The 17255-nt window shown below is 38.4% G+C and overlaps 1 protein-coding gene across 2 annotated transcripts in view; it reads left to right on the forward strand.

The window, feature by feature from the left end:
- Positions 1-17255, forward strand: part of USP24 (ubiquitin specific peptidase 24) — a 138007-nt gene that overhangs the window by 58736 nt on the left and 62016 nt on the right. For both annotated transcript variants that reach the window (XM_041772379.1, XM_041772380.1), the window contains exons 17-28: positions 2261-2368; positions 3177-3326; positions 3948-4079; positions 4923-5034; positions 6109-6185; positions 7402-7542; positions 7709-7762; positions 8808-8923; positions 11756-11822; positions 11939-12049; positions 12942-13040; positions 13137-13310. In XM_041772379.1, coding sequence (XP_041628313.1) covers positions 2261-2368; positions 3177-3326; positions 3948-4079; positions 4923-5034; positions 6109-6185; positions 7402-7542; positions 7709-7762; positions 8808-8923; positions 11756-11822; positions 11939-12049; positions 12942-13040; positions 13137-13310 — 1341 coding nt within the window. The remainder of the gene's footprint in view (positions 1-2260; positions 2369-3176; positions 3327-3947; positions 4080-4922; positions 5035-6108; positions 6186-7401; positions 7543-7708; positions 7763-8807; positions 8924-11755; positions 11823-11938; positions 12050-12941; positions 13041-13136; positions 13311-17255) is intronic.

A 17255-nucleotide genomic window follows, 5' to 3' on the forward strand; every position in this document is an offset into this window, starting at 1 on the left:
GTGTCATAGATACAATGGAATAAATGACATCTTTCCTGTTTGCTAAACTTCAGAAAGGTTATATCAAATATAGTTTTTAAATTCCGATTTTATATGATTTCCTTTATTTTATTGGATAGTGAGCAACTTTCAAAGGATGATTTTCTATGTTTAAAATATTCTAGCCATAATTGACTTAGTTTGTCATAGTGATGCTTTTTAATATATCTGATTATTTGCTGAAGGATTCATATTTATGTCCTAATGTTTATAATTCTTTTGGTAGGTATGAGTTTGGACTTAAGCCCTTAGAGTTTTATTCTTTGTCATTTTGTAACTTTTATATTTTAGCTGAAATACATAGGTTAGTCTTGCAAACAGTTGGCCTTTAATATATACCCTATTTCTCTGATTCTAAGATGCCCGTGATTGCAACCTCTGCATCACAGACCTTGTAAGTTGGGGAAGAAGAAAAAAAGAAATCACACATTATAGTTTTACCATTCATTTGTTTAAATTCATACTGAGTCCGAATCTAAGCCTCTTTTTGACCAGTATGCACAGCGTCGCTGGCACAATGCTTTTCATTATCTAGAGTAGTGATTTTGACCTCTGAAATTTCTAAGAGTAATGGTATCATTTTGAGGCATGGGAAGAATATGATATTTTTGTGTCCTTGTCCTTTTTTTGTAAAACTCAAGCTGCTTTTTTCCTTAATGGAGTTGTGTTGTATATACTACAGGATAAATAGCTTCTCTTGAATTATGGGTACACCTTTGGACAGAGACATTTAGTGCTGGGTGACAAAGCCCTTCATAGGGTATGAGTCTGTCACACCATATTCTCCTGGCTGTGAGAAATGCTTTAGACCGAGACTATTGGCAGTTTTCTTTGCTTTTAGTTGAATTGACAGACAGGACAGGCTAGTCAGTGTTACATCATAGTGTCATCTTTTTGATAAGAGTTCAAAAAATCCGTGATCTAAACTTAAAAAGCCATCCTTGCTTGGTGCTCCATAAATGGAGTCAGAATTAAAATGACGGGTAGATGAACAAAGTACCTTTCATATGCAGCTAAGGGTACACATTACTCAGGTAAGGACAGCTATGTCAGAACTCATTCCTACACCTAGTGGCTGCTAAGTTACTTTTGACAAAATTGTAAGACGTGTCAATTTCAGAAATGTTGAAATTTATAAAACCTGTATCTTAGAATCCAGGAAATATGGTATTTGCTGATTGATTGGCTAATCCTCAAGAAAACCAGTATTGTTTTTGATGATAGCTCTCTCTCATATATATATTGGGTAGTGCAATGCTTTCCTGCCAGAGATCGAAAGCATATTTTTCAAAAGTATTTTTTTCCACCTCATAAAGATCTTCATCTTATAGTAACACTTAAGGAAGGAAGTTTTAAAAATAGAAGCAAAATTCAGCCTTTAAAATAAAGGCTAAGGACTTAAAACTTTTACTCAGTTTTTTAGAGATTTAATGGGTAATTTGATTAATAGTGTTAAATGGACAGTCTTCCAAATTTTATAAATGTTTTAGTTCGAAAGAGGCTACGTATTAAAGAGCAGTTCTCTTTTTAAAGATTATTTCACAAACAGCAGACTTTTCAGATATGTACTGTGAAAGATCTGGATTGTCATGTACCAGCTTAAGAAATAATATTTGAAAGTGTTTATGAAAAATATAAAGTATAAATGTAAAGTGGCTGTAATAATTAATAAAAATAGAACTCTCTTCTTGCAAAATTGTTTTAACTAGGACATACAAGCAGACCACGAGTATTTTCTTGAATATTAAACCACTATTGGTATCTTGATCATATCATTGGTATCTTAATCATATAATTATAGAAAGTCATATTTTTATACAATTTTATTTACCAGCCAGTTCAGTATTAGCCATGGTAGATTTTGGCCATCAGTTTATTTCATTCCATCAACACATCCTAGCAGCCCATGCTACTTCATCTATCCTCTGAAGTTGCTAATTCCTTGTCGTCTGTTGTTTGCTGATGTACCCCTGTACATTTACTGTCACTTCACATCCACTCCTGTTTGCAATTCTTGGCCTTAGGAAATTGCATGCAGAGTAAGAAGTTGAAGACTGAATTATGAATGCATGGAGATGAGCTCTAAATGAGCGGTGTGAAGAGAAAAATAATAGAATGTGTAGCCATAAAACCTAATTGACTTGGGAAATTTTTATAGCTAATGAACATAGCCTGCCGTTTATTGCGAGATTTAACTAATGTAACTTCTTTTTAACTCTAGTCATCTCAGCTTAATAATCCCCAGTTTGTGTGGGTGGTGCCAGCTTTGCGTCAGCTCCACGAGATCACCCGCTCGTTTATAAAACAGACCTATCAAAAGCAAGACAAGGTAAGAGAAGAACCCTATCTGATGAGTATACAGTTACAGACCCAACTTTTAAAATAACAAAACATAAAGAGATTTATGTTGAGTTTTATGGTTGCTGTTTTACATTTTTATGATTATATTAATATAGTTCATTTATATTCTCTAATAATCTTGAGTTTAAACATCATTCTGCTTTCATTTTAATGGAGCTTTTCTTTTGATATATCCTGAACTCATTTCCTTAATTTATTGGAATGATTATGCAGTTTTTAAAAGTTAGAATAGTATTTTAGAAACTGTTTGGAAAGATGTAAAGACATTTGATCTTTAGATTTGTTTAAGGACCTGGAGCCTCCTTGGTGTGAGAAACTTCAGAAGAAAGATCAGGGGAAGTACATAAGCACTGAAATAGTTCTTTTGAAAGTCATCTTTTAAAAAAAAACCCAGGGGTACCTGGGTGGCTCCGCAGTTGAGTGGCTGCCTTTGGCTCAGGGCGTGATCCCAGGGTCCTGGGATTGAGTCCTGCATCAGGCTCCCTGCAGGGAGCTTGTTTCTCCCTCTGCCTGTGTCTCTGCCTTTCCCTCTGTGTCTCTCATGAATAAATAAATAAAATCTTAAAAAAAAAAACTCTAAAAGCAAAAAATTAGAGAAGTTTATTAATTCCCTTCATTCTAGTTATGTGTATGCTAGATGTAGGAATAGGAGTGAGGATGCCCTTATATTTGCTGTCCCTCCCTCACCTAGGACCACATGCTAAAACAGAAGCTTGTGTTAAACTGACAAAATCACTGAAAATTCTCATACCATTTTTTTTGTTGTTTTTGCCAAGAGCATTATTCAAGACTTGAAGAAAAATTTTGAAATTGTAAAATTAGTAACGGGAAGTTTGATAGCTTGTCATCGACTTGCAGCCACTGTGGCTGGACCCGGAGGCTTAACTGGTTCAACACTGGTGGATGGCCGCTACACTTACCGGGAGGTATCTGGCATTGTGCTTTTGTGTTGTGATTTACAGCATTCCTTTGGCTTTTTACACTTGAACTATAAAATAATATTTGTTGGGTGTCAACTCTGAAAGAGGTGGCATAAGGTAGCTTTGTCGTAATGGAACAGTTTTGTGTTTTGACTATAATCATTTTAAAATAAAAGTTGAGAAAATTGTTATTTGTGGATAAATCTTTCAGTAAATTACCCAAGAAATACATACGATAAAGTGATAAAGATAACCACCTTTCTTTTGTTTTTCATCTGAAATAATAATTGTCAATCCTGTGGGAAATTTATTAGCAACATTTGTTTTTAAAAATTAGAAAAAAATCTTAACTCATCACTTGTGAGTTTGTGGTGTTTTACTTTGAGATTGCTGAAATGATGTTTTACTGACATCCTGAGTCAACTGGAATTCATAATAGACTTGATGAAGTAGTTTCCACTACATTGTGCTGTCACCTTATAAACAGATGTCTCATGTTTATTTTATGCTAAATTATATGAGAAAGCATTAGGTAAAAGTCTTTTTTAATTAAAAAAATTTTTTTTAATTTTATTTTTAGGTAGGAATGCCTGGAGTTAACTAATTAGCATTTACTTCTTTTTGCAGTATTTAGAGGCCCATCTAAAATTCCTAGCATTTTTCTTGCAAGAAGCTACTCTGTATCTGGGTTGGAATCGTGCCAAGGAAATCTGGGAGTGTCTTGTGACTGGCCAAGATGTTTGTGAGTTAGATAGAGAGGTAAGAAGATGGTAGTGTGGATATAACATAAGGCAGAGTGGGACTTAAATATTTTACCTTTTTTTGTCTCATTTTCTGTGGGTCTCACATCTTTAATTCTAAACACTTCTCAATTTGCTAAGCATACATTTATACTAATAGGCCAGGAACTGTAAGTGCTGAAAAAAATTTTTGCGTAACATATATCTGTGACTTAAATGTATGGGTTTTTTGGTAATCTTTATACCATTCTGGATAAAACCAAATTTAAAGTGAGCACAGCTATAGAGTTATTGGTATGTCTTGTATTTTTTCTTTCTCCCATGGAATTAATTTGAAGTTGACAACCAGAAACTTGGAGTTTCTGTAATGATGTTGTACCCCAAAAACACAAGAATAAATGCCTACACAGATTTTTTTTTTTAACTGTAATTAAACAGCTGAAAATAGATTAAACCAGGAGCAGAACACCTGACTTGGCTTACTTTAACAATGAATTGCTGTTTGCTTTAATCATTTTACAGAATTATAACTGCTTCACAGCATTGTTGAAAAGACTATGTATATGCCCTTGCCTAGTACAGTGGCTGGCACATAGCAAGGCTTGTTAATAAACATTAGTGGAGAAGCCCAAGTATAAACTCAATTGAACAATGTGAGTCTGTATTTGCGTTATCTGGGAGAAAGGTTGCTAGTAACTGCTTTATTTAGTTCCAGAGTTCCAGGCATTTCGGTTTTCAGTGGTATTTCATCAATAAATATTGTTGAAGAATTAAACATAACTTACCTTCACTCTCCACTTTTGGAAAATGTATTTGCCTGAAATGGATTTTAGTTATAGGTAACATTTGTCTTGATCCACAGATGTGTTTTGAATGGTTTACAAAAGGGCAACATGATCTCGAAAGTGATGTTCAGCAGCAGCTTTTCAAGGAGAAAATTCTTAAATTGGAGTCCTACGAAATCACAATGAATGGTAGGAAAACAACTTAAAATCTTTTTTTCTCAGTTTTTTAAGAAAATTTATCCTTTCCTTTCCCTCTGAGTCCCTTCTCAGAAGCAGCTAAATAGTCCGGAATATCCTTCCAGACTTTTCCTTACATCTATATAAACATATGTTTATATACACAGATAAATTCCTTTCTATATGAATGTTATGATTAATCTTAAATTATATGGCCCAATCGCCCAAATTGTCAAATGGTAGCACATATCAGTATTTCATTCCATTTTATGGCTAATATTCCATTGTATGGATATACCACATTTTATCTATCCGTTTGTCAGTTGATTGGCATTGGGTCATTACCACTTTTTGGCTGTGATCAATAATGCCACCGTGAGCATTTATGTGTAAGTTTATGTGTAGGCATTAGTTTTTATGTCTCTCAGGTGGATAGATAGCTAGGGGTGGAAGTGTATCCTGTAACTAATCTTTGAAGAACTGTGAAACAAGTTTGCAAAGTGGCTGCACTACTTTATAATCCTACCAGCACCATCTAAGGGGTTCAGTTCCTTCACAACTTCACCAATATGTGTAATTGGCACTTGCCTTTGTTCTAGCTGTCCTGATGTGTGTCAGGTGTTACCTTGTGGTTTCGGTCTGTATTTCCCTGATGACTGATAACTGAGCATCTGTATGTATGTTTATTGACTGCGTGCATACATTCTTTGGAGAAATGTCTGTTCATACCTTTTGTTCATTATGAATTGGGTTGTTTGTCTTTATTGTTGAGTTGTAATTTCTGCATAGTAGCTCCTCATCAGGTACATGATTTGCAAATATTTTGTCTCACTCGGCAGATAGTCTTTTTACAATCTTGTGGTCCTTTGAAACACAAAGTTCTTGATTTTGATGAAATCCAATTTATCTGTTTTTTCATGTGTTGCTTGTACTTTTGGTACCATGTCTAACAAACCACTGCCTGATCTGAGGTCTTAAAGATTTATGTCTGTTTTGTCCTGAGACTTACATTTTGGACTGAGTCTTTTCATTGATTATCTGTGGTACTTAGAATGCATCAATATATCGGACCTTCTTTAATTTCAGGTTTTAACTTATTTAAGACTTTTTTTGAAAATGTGAATCTTTGCGATCATCGATTGAAACGACAAGGAGCTCAGTTGGTGAGTATATTATTTTGAAATCTAGGTAATTTGGGTAATCTAGTAAAACATGGCCAAAAAAAAGTGTTGTAATTGTGAGAAAACATGACTTTTGTTGAAGAACAGGCATCTCCTCAACCTCTACACTGACAGTAGAGCTTCTCTTAGAGTGTAGCAGAGGCCCCCTTTCTAGCACAGGGACACCTCATCAGCTGTCTGAGAGAGGACAGGTGACTTCTCAAATCCCTGCGGCAGCCAGCAGCCTCCTGGGGTGAGGTGAATGCAGGGTAGGGATAGTTTCATTGAAGCTTCCAACTTTTCAGATCCCATAACAGACATGTTCCTAAAAAGTGACATCTTTAATTCTGAAGATGAGTCTTCAGTTTATCGCAGTGGCAGGGATTTCGGGAGAAGATTTTAAGAACAATTAATGAGGCAGGAAAGTGAGGATCTGTAGAATGTGTGTGTGTATATATATATATATATATATATATATATATATATATATATATATAGTGTATTTTTACATATGCACTTAGGAAAGACAAAAAATAAGTCTTTTTTCTAAGACATTTTTCTTTTGATTCAAGACCTGACTTTCTGGATGGTAAGAATTTTTACAAGATCTCGTGAGGCCTGGATCCTGTCATTTAAACTGAGCTTTAGGGAGAGCAGATTGAGCCTCAAGGATTATTAGCCAATTCTAGCCTGGCTCTGTTACCTTCTGGAGAAAAAACTCCTGAAGATGGTGCCCACCTCACTCCTGTGCTGTTCCTGCTTCTGTAGCCTATCTTGGTAGATTTCCAGCTTGGGTTTAGGAATATGTGGGGAAGAAAACTCTCCATATCTATCCTGGTTGCCATGGACATAGCCCAGTGTTTCTGTGGTTGGTTGTTTTTGTTTTAAAGTTCCAAATCAGTACAAAAGTACACTCCTATGTAGCTTGGTTTTTGCAGCCTTAATTCATATTAAACTGAAAGGTACAGACTTAGTGATACAATAAAAAATAATTGTGTGTATGGGTGCCTGGGTGGCTCAGCGGGCAGGGCGTGATCCTGGGGTCCTGGTATTGAGTCCCACATCGGGCTTCCTGCATGGAGCCTGCTTCTCCCTCTGCTTGTGTCTCGGCCTCTCTCTTTGTGTCTCTCATGAATAAATAAATAAAATATTTTTAAAAAAGTAATTGTGTGTAATTTTATGACCTTGGTGTGCTCTGTAATTTTTTTTTTTTAAACAGTATGTAGAAAAGCTGGAATTGATAGGAATGGATTTCATTTGGAAAATAGCCATGGAATCACCTGATGAAGAAATTGCTAATGAAGCTATTCAGTTAATCATAAACTATAGTTACATTAACCTGAATCCTAGATTAAAAAAGGTGGGTGCTCATACCCAGAACAGAAGATTATATATATTTTCTATTGATAAGTTCTGACCCTTGGTATGCCTGAAAATTGGCTGTTTTATTTTGATGTTTTGTCCTTAATAACGATTTTAACTAAATGTCATACTAATCTTAATTTCCTTATATCTCTTCCTTTTAGGATTCTGTATCATTACATAAGAAATTTATTGCTGATTGTTACACAAGATTAGAAGTGAGTGATAAATTTCATTTAAATTTGTTGAAATAAGTGCTTTGATTTTTTTCCTTTTATAATTTTATATTTGGGATTGTGTAAAATGTTGATATTTGTGACTGCATTCTATTGAAGAATTTGTTAACCATACCTTATTGTCACATAAGGAAAAGAGACATTTGCCTTGATTCCCCCAGTACAGAAATGTGCTTTATAGGAAAGCTTTCCTTCTCTTTCCACCCCTGTTCCCCACTCTACTCACTGCCCCCTCTTTTGGGGTGTAGGAACTATCTTCAGAAAATAGGTCTACTATATATTCCACATTTCTAATAGAGTCTTTACTCCTTTTTCTTTTTCTGTCCAGGAATTTCATGTAAGAACTCGCTTTTCCCACCCTTCCCCATGTTTCAGCCAAGATTATATCTTAAAGGCTATTAAAGGCCATAGCAGGCCACTCAGTAGTAGATTGTATTGGTTGTTTTGGTCCGTTAGCAGCCTGCTCTGAGATGCTATCTCACACATACTTCCAGTGCCTTATCTCTCACAGGATGGTTAAAGCATTAAACAGTCATTTGCATTTTTAATTTGTGCTTAAATTTTATATCTAATGAAGAATATTCCAAAAACATATGCTACTTCCCCCAAATGTCGATAAATTAAACCATCTGATGACAATTATGTGCTCGAATCTGTACAGGATTTTCCAAGTGGTGACTTCCATCCAAATATGTCATCATAAAAAACATTTAAAGTATTCAAGTACCTCATTTAGGTGAGGTATCATTTAAGTTTTAACATATGTAGAACAGTAGTTCTCAGCTGGGAGTTATTTTGCCTCCCAGAGATCATTTGGCGATGTCCAGAGACCTTTTTGGTTGTCACAGCCAGAGAGTCCCCACTGATACCTAGTAGAAGGTGGGTAGTGACTAGAGGTCACAGATTTTGCCAAACATCCTGCAAAGTGCAGGACACCCTCCAGAACAAAAAGTTTCCGGGCCAAGATCACAATAGGTCTGGGGTTTTGAGAAACCCTGATATAGAATGATTGTTTCCTGTTTCACAGGCAGCCAGTTCAGCACTTGGTGGCCCCACTCTGACGCATGCTGTGACTAGAGCAACTAAAATGCTTACAGCAACTGCTATGCCAACTGTAGCAACATCAGTTCAGTCTCCATATAGGTAAGTGTGCAGAAATTAAAGTACACACTTGCATGATGCAGGAAAAAAATGTGTTTATATATATCTATATATACACACATATATACACATATATATAAATTTTTTTCAGATTGATATATATATGAAAAAAAACTGGTTGCTTTTTTTTGAAGATGTCTCAATTGTTGCTTTCCTCATTTTATATCCTAATTTTTGCAGATAGTCATATCCTGAGAAATTTGTACGTCCCCATTGTACTTCCCCAAATCTCTATACTCTCCCTGAAGATCTGTATGTCATCATCACCACCACCCAAGTATTGCTCTCCCCGATTCCCTGCCTAATGGACAACTTCTGCTGTTTTGTTTCCCTTTTTTTGAAATATTTGAATATTTGAAATACTTACTTAGACATAACTTTTCTCCTTGTACCAAAGTCCAGGGCTTTAACAGCATAAGCAAAATGAAATTGAAGATGATGGTTAATTAAAATTATGCATTATAATATCATCATAGTTAAAATATTTACTTAGAATTATTTTTCAAAATAATTTTTAATAAGAACCTTATCCCCAGAAATTTGTGTTCAGACTTGGAACTGACATCTCTTACCTCGTGTTTAGTGTTTGCAGATTATCAGTGAGATCTGAATTCATTGTTTGCTATAGTTATTTGATATGGTAAGGAACGTAGATGAATATTTAGAAACATTAAACTGAAGGAACTCAAATGCTCCTGTGAGGTTTACAAGCCTTTCATTCTTAGTAAGCAGTGTACAACCAGTAAACCTTGGCAGGTGCTCAGAACAGGGTTTTACTGTGTTGCCCTCTAGTGATGGGTGCTCAGGTTGTCTCTACTTCTGGAATGTCTTAATGCGTGTATTTATGTTATTTATTTTTATTTACAGTTCTTTTTTCTTTTTAAAGCCTTCCTTTATAGAAACGGAATCAAAACAATACCTCATATTCTTTGTCTTTTTAAAATGAGTTGAGTACTGTATAGCAGTGTATTATTAATATGACAGATGCCTATAAAACTCAGCCTTCTCGGACCTCTTTTTAAAATGCCAGTAAGTAGAGTGCCAGTCTGGCTCAGTTGGTAGAGCATGTGACTCTTGGTCTTGGGGTTGTAGGTTCGAACCCCACGTTGGCTGTAGAAATTACTTAAAAATAAAATTTTACGAAAAATGGTTAAAATGGCAGAAAGTGATTATAGATTCAGCTCGTGATAAGAACAGTAACACAACTTTTGCATTCCCACACAAAGTCAAATAGACTTTCACTGAGAATGTGTGTTAAGAATTCCTAATTACATGTTTATAAGATGCAGTTCACCTCTGTGCCTAGGTCCTTAAAGATTCATTTGTCTGAAAAAACGGAATAGAAATGCACTTCTAAACTACTGAATTGGGATTTCCAAACTGCAGCATCTTTAAAGAAATGTGGTTTTCATTTCTGTCTTTTTAAAGTGATTTTTATTCTGAATCAGTTCATGTTTGAATGCCTACAGAGCAAAACCACAGGATAGTTTTTAACCATTCTTGTTATAAACTCTAAATACTGTTAATAGGGGTATATAGTTTCAAAGTTGCATTTGAAACAGGATATTATCTTTGATCTTATTTCTGGTTTTGAAAGAACTTCCCAATGACCATCATTGTTCCATCATTTGAGGAGGAGGAATTATTCTCTCAGCCCTACAGTATTCTGCAGTGGTGTCTGTGATTTAACTCATTATTGAGGCACAGTTCATTTATTATAGCATTGAGATATTTCCTAAAGATTTTCTATCTCAGTATCAAATTCTAGTCTTGTCCATAGCCTGGAAGGATTTAGAACTCTGTTAAATATATTTAACAGAACTATTAAAATGTGTTTAACCAACTCTTTTTAGAGTGAAAATTCTGCTAACAGCAAACCAGACCCAATTGTTAGAAAATAGTAGTACCCTTTTCAGATTTAGAAATATCCCTATTTGAAATGCCTAGACTTTCTGGAATAGCACATGTTTAAATTAAGGGCACTTAGATTTTCATCTCTTGATGTTAACACGTGTAATATTCTCTTTTATAAAATATGAAGCTGTGAATATATAAGCTGCTGAATGTCAGAGTCCTATGAATTCAGATAATAAGTAATATTCCCTAAGACCAAAAGGGACCTCAGGTCTCATTTTCAGATGTGCTAGAGCTACACACTTCCTTGCCATATGTTGCCTGTCCTAGAGATGGTTGTCTCCTGATGTATGGTGATTTCTTAAGCGCTTTGAAAATTGGTGGGATAATAAATTCTTACCCTTTTATGTTTTACCTATGCAGAATGTTCATTTAAACCAAATATACAATTGTTTGTCCTTTGCTTCCTCCTCATTCCCTGGCTCATTAAAACAGCAGATGTTATTGGTGGTCTGCTTACTGGTTTGCATTTGTCTTCTGATTTTCAGGCAGTTCAGAATTTTGTGAGAGTCCATGTGTTTACTTAATTATGTGGCATATTTTCATTGTAAGATGATGAGACTCAGGCTTACTGATAGTTCATTCTTGGTGGAATGATGGACAAATAGACCTGGAGGCCCAGGTCCCCTATTTATGGAATAGCTGTATAAAAAGAGAGGGCAGAACAGGAGAGGGAACACGGAGATGCAGGGGCTGGCTTGTCCTTCCTGACTCCATGGGCGTCAGCTGCCATGGCTGTAAGCTGGTCTAGCCATCTCTCCCTTGGGTACGGGGGTAGTTGAGTCTTTGCGAATGTCAGCCTTTGACCAGTGAGTGCTGACTGTGTGGTTCTGATGAAGCAGATTGGAATCGAGCAATTCACTTCAAATACGTTCAAAAAAAATTTTTTTGAATCCGTAGATCCACTAAACTTGTAATAATCGAGAGACTTTTGCTTCTGGCAGAACGCTATGTGATCACTATCGAGGTAAGCCTCTCTTTTTAAAGCCACTTTGTCATCATTGTGCATTGTGTGTATTTCTCAGAAGTCTAACAGTGATGCTGTGCACCTGACTTGTTTGATGTGTATTTATTTTTTTCAAGGATTTTTACTCTGTTCCACGAACTATTCTACCTCACGGCGCCTCATTTCATGGACATCTTTTAACTCTCAATGTTACGTATGAATCTACCAAAGATACCTTCACTGTAGAGGTAGGTTTACGTTAAGCCCTGGAGCCATTCTCGTATCTTCTTGTTACTTTCACAAGAGCACTGTGAGTTGGGATAGCTGCATGAGCAACTATTCTACAAGCTGTTTGGTCCATAAATTTAGACAAAAGACATGCAGCAAAAAGGAACTGATGGGGTATAAGCAGTCTCATAAGTAAGCATGTAATATAACATCAGGTGGCAAAGAGTGTTATGAAGAATAAGTAAGAATAAAGCTGGATAATTTAGTAGAGAGTGATGTGTATATGTGAAATATAAAAAGACGGGCAGGGAAGTTCTCTCTGAGGTGGTGACATTTGTTTTTTGTTTTTTAAAGATATTACTAAAAAAAAAAAAAAAAAAAAAAAGATATTACTTATTTATTTATGAGAGAAAGAGAGAAAAAGAAGCAGAGACAGAAGCAGGCTCCATGCAGGGAGCCTGATGTGGGACTTGATCCCGGGTCTCCAGGATTAGGCCCTGGGCTGAAGACGGCGCTAAACCGCTGAGCTACCCGGGCTGCCCAGGTGGTGACATTTGAACAAAGATGGAATGAAGTGACAAGAGGCCATTTCTGGGGAAGCACATTCCAAGCAAAGGGAGCAGCAGGGACAGAGGCCCTGCTGTGGGACTTGTATGGCTTGTTCAGTGACAGGCAGGGTAGCTGGTGTGATGGAGCACAGAGAGAACAGGAGAGAGTGGAGGCTCCACAGCAGGACTTAAGGTCTGATTCATGCAAGATGGCGAGGACAGGGTGGGAAAGCAGATGTATAATTACTGCAGAAGGGGAGCCTCCCAGAATCTTTTATGTGGGTTTTCTGCTGCGTTCCTGGCTTGTGGAATAGCACCTGGTACCCAGTCCATCCTCACAGCAGTGTTTCATTTTATCATGCAGGCTCACAGTAATGAGACCATAGGAAGTGTGCGGTGGAAGATAGCCAAGCAGTTGTGCTCACCTGTGGACAACATACAGATATTTACCAACGATAGTCTGGTAGGTTTAAGCCAACCATCTGTGGCCTTTCTGCCAGACATCCGAACCTTTGTCTCCCCCCCTCCCCCCCGGTCATTAAGAAACCACTTTTTGCAGCTGACGGTGAATAAAGATCAAAAGCTCCTCCACCAGCTGGGCTTTTCCGATGAACAGATCCTCACAGTGAAGACTTCAGGCAGTGGGACCCCTTCCGGGAGCTCCGCAGACTCCTCAACCAGCTCCAGCAGCAGCAGCAGTGGGGTCTTCAGCTCCTCGTACGCCATGGAACAGGTATGGGGTGATAGTCCAATGATAAGTCAGAACTGAGTAAGCTTCATGCTCGTGCCTTTAGCACATATAGACTTGGGTGACTGGGTCATTTCCTCTAGACAAGTCCTGATTGATGAGGTTCCTCACACAGGAATAAGCGTAGACAGAGGAGAGCTCAAAGGATCAAGCCAGGGAGCCCCTTTGTATAGGGATCGAGGGTGAAGAGGAGGGGTGGGGGAGGAGCCAGAGAGCAAGGGGGAAAGCCAAGCGAGTCTGGCACATCTTTGACTCTGCCTTTAAAATAGGTCTAGAATCTAGCTACTCTGGTCTGACTCCATGCCTTCCACACCAGTCCAGGCAGCTGTCGTGCCTCACATGTGGAGTATTTGAGCAGTGCCTGCCTGCCCCCACGGCTGTGTCCTTAGACCACTTCAGTCTCTGTCTGGTGCCCAGCAGCCTGGGATCTTTACTTTTTCATTTTTTATTTTATTTTTTTAAAGATTTTATTTATTCATGAGAAACACAGAGAGAGAGAGGCAGAGACACATAGGCTGAGAAAGAAGCAGGCTCCTCAAGGGAAGCCCAATGTGGGACTCTATCCCAGGAAGCCTGGACGAGGCCCAGAGCTGAAGATAGAAGCCTGAACCAACCATGAGTCCCATCCTGTGATCTTTTTAAACAGCAGCCACATTGTGCCCCTTCTCCCCCAGCTCAAACACTCCTGAGCCTTCATCTCACTCAGAGTAGGAGCCAGAGTCCACTGGGCCCTAGGGGGCTGACTGCACGGGCCCTCGTGGAATTTCCCTTATGTCCCTGCCTGGGACCCTCCCTGGCTTCCGCTGCTCCGGCTACACTGGCCTCTGTGTTGGTCCTCAGACTCAGTGAGGTCTGTGCGCTTGCCTTTCCCTGTGTCTGGAATGTTCTTCTGTTCTTCCCTAGTATCCAGGCAGTTCCCTCTCACATTCTTCAGCTCTCACTTAAATGTTGCCTTCTCACTGAGCCTTCTTTGGCCATCCTATTTAAAATTTTAACCCCATCCCTTTGCTTCTTACTTGCCTTTGCGGCTTACTTGTCAGTATTTGTTGAGTCATTTCATGAATCAGCCCGTTTACTTTGTACCCTCCCTGTGTCAGGATGGAGCTTGGCACCAGAGGTACAGAACTCATGGGACTGGTTCTGCTTCTTAGCTCTTAACAGTCTAGAAAGATCACACCAGACCTCACGTAAAGGTATTCAAATAACTTACGAGGATTTTTTGTTGTTTGTATATGTTGATTCAATCCCAAGTATGACATCTTTGTGTACTGTGCTTTTTAAACTTAGCATAACCTTGCTATAGGTCTCAAAAATGGGTTTGTATTAGCATGTTATTTCTTTTTAAATGACTATACTTATATAACAATAAGAATTGGGATCCCTGGGTGGCGCAGCAGTTTGGCGCCTGCCTTTGGCCCAGGGCGCAATCCTGGAGACCCGGGATCGAATCCTACGTCAGGCTTCCGGTGCATGGAGCCTGCTTCTCCCTCTGCCTGTGTCTTTGCCTCTCTCTCTCTCTCTCTCTGTGCGACTATCATAAATAAATAAAAATTTTTAAAAAAAGCCAATAAGAATTTAAGGAAGATTCCACTCAGAATAGCATTATGACAGCTAATCAACAACAGAAGCAATGCACAAGCATGCCTTCACCTACTGCACTTGCAGGTTGTGTGTTTTTTACGAACTGAAGGTTTGTGGCACCTCTGTATGTGGCAACTCTGTACCAAGCAAGTCCACTGGTGCCAGTTTTCCAACAGCATTTGCTGATCTTGTGTCTCTGTCTCACAATTTGATAATTCTTGCAATATTTTAAATTTTCTCATTATTGTATTGTCATAATGATCTTCGGTCAGTAACCTGTGATGTTACTCTTGTAATTATTTTGGGACATCACAAAGTGCGCCCAAATAAGATGGCAAACTTAGTAAGTGTTGCATGTGTTTTGACTGCTCCACAACCAGCTATTCCCCCATCTCTCTCCCTCTCTTCAGGCCTCCCATTCCTTGAGACACCACAGCATTGAAAGTAGGCCAATCAATAACCCTCTGAGTGTTCAAGTGAAAGGAAGAGTTGTACATTTCACTTTAAATCAAAAACTAGAAATGATTAAGCATAGTGAGGAAGGCATGTCAAAAGCTGAGATAGGCCGAACACTAGGCTGCTTGTACCAAATGCTTAGCCAAGTTGTGAAAGCAAAGGAAAAGTTCTTGAAGGAAATTAAGAATGCTACTGCAGTGAACACACAAATGATAAGAAAGTAAAACCCTTCTCCATGCCAGCAATAGGGCTGACATAGAGAAAGGGTGAATGGTCTGGATACATCAAACCAGCCACAGCCACAACATTCCCTTAAACCAGAGCCTGAGCCAGAGCAATGCCTTGCTCTTCTCCATTCTGTGAAGGCTTGACTGAGGTGAAGAAGCTACAGAAGAAAAGCTTGAAGCTAGCAGAACCTAGGTTCCTGAGGTTTAGGGAAGAAGCTGTCTCCATAATAAGTACAAGGTGAAACAGCAAGCGTTGGTGTAGAAGCTACAGCAGGTTATCCAGAAGCTTTGGCTCAAATCAATAATGAAGGTGGCTGCACTAAACAACAGATTTTTGGTGTAGAAGGAACAGTCTTCTGTTGGAAGAGGATGCCATCTAGGACTTCATAGCTACAGAGAAGTCAACACCTAGCTTCAGAGTTTAAAGGATAGGCTGACTCTTGTTAGAAGAGAGTGCAACTGGTGGCTCTAAGTTGAAGCCCATGCTCCTTTTTCAGTCTGAAAATTCTGGGACCCTTAAGAATTATGCTTAATTTACTCTGCATGTGCTACATAAATTGAACAACATAGTTGGATGACAACATATCTGCTTACAGCATAGTGTTTACACCCACTCTTGAGAACTGCTCAAGAAAAAAGATTCTTTTCAAAATACTACTGCTCATTAACAATGCACCTGGTCACCCAGGATCTCTGATGGACACGTACAAGGAGATGAAAGTTGTTTTCATGCCTGCTAACATAGCATCTGTTCTGCAGCCCATGGATCAAGGAGTCATTTCAATTTTCAAATCTAACTATTGAAGAAATACATTTCCTAATGCCTTAAGTGCTATAGGTAGTGATTCCTCTGATGGATCTGGGCAAAGTAAATTGAAAACCTTCTGGAAAGGATTCATCATTCTAGATGTCATTAAGAACATATCATGACTCATGGGAAGAGTTCAGGATAGCAACATGAACAGGAAATTTGGAAGAAGTTGATTTCCATCCATCATCAGCACCTTTGAGGGGTTCAAGACCTTAGGGGAGGAAGTAACTAGCCAATGGGGTAGAAAGAGGAAGAGAACTAGAAATGGAGCCTGAAGGTGGGACTGTGGGGTTATCATCTCAGGATAAAACTTGAACAAGTGAGGAGTTGCTTCTTATAGATGAGCAGAGAAGGTGGTTTCTTTTCTTTACTTTTTTTTTTTTTTAATATTTTATTTATTTGACAGAGTATGCACATGCACAAGCAGGGGGAGCAGTACCCAGAGGGAGAAGCAGACTCCCTGCTGAGCAGGAAGCCAGATGGAGGGCTTGATCCCAGGACCCCAGGATCATGTCCTGAGCCAAGGGCAGCCACTTAACTGACTGAGCCACCCAGGAACCCCAAGAAGGTGGTTTCTTGAGTTGGAATCTACTCCCAGTAAAGATGCTGTGAATATGGTTGAAATGACAACAAAGGATTTAGAGTATCACATAAACTTAGTTGATAAAGCTACAGCAGGCTCTGAAAGAATTCACTCAATTTTGAAAGTTCTCCTGTGGGCAAAATGCTGTCAAACAGCATCACATGCTACAGAGAAATGGTTCATGAAAGGAAGAGTCCATCAATGCAGCCAACTTCAATGTGGCCTTATTTTAAGGAATTGCTGCAGCAACACTAGCCTTCACAACCACTGGC

The sequence above is a fragment of the Vulpes lagopus genome, chromosome 10, assembly GCF_018345385.1.
Source record: "Vulpes lagopus strain Blue_001 chromosome 10, ASM1834538v1, whole genome shotgun sequence".
NCBI lineage: Eukaryota > Metazoa > Chordata > Mammalia > Carnivora > Canidae > Vulpes > Vulpes lagopus.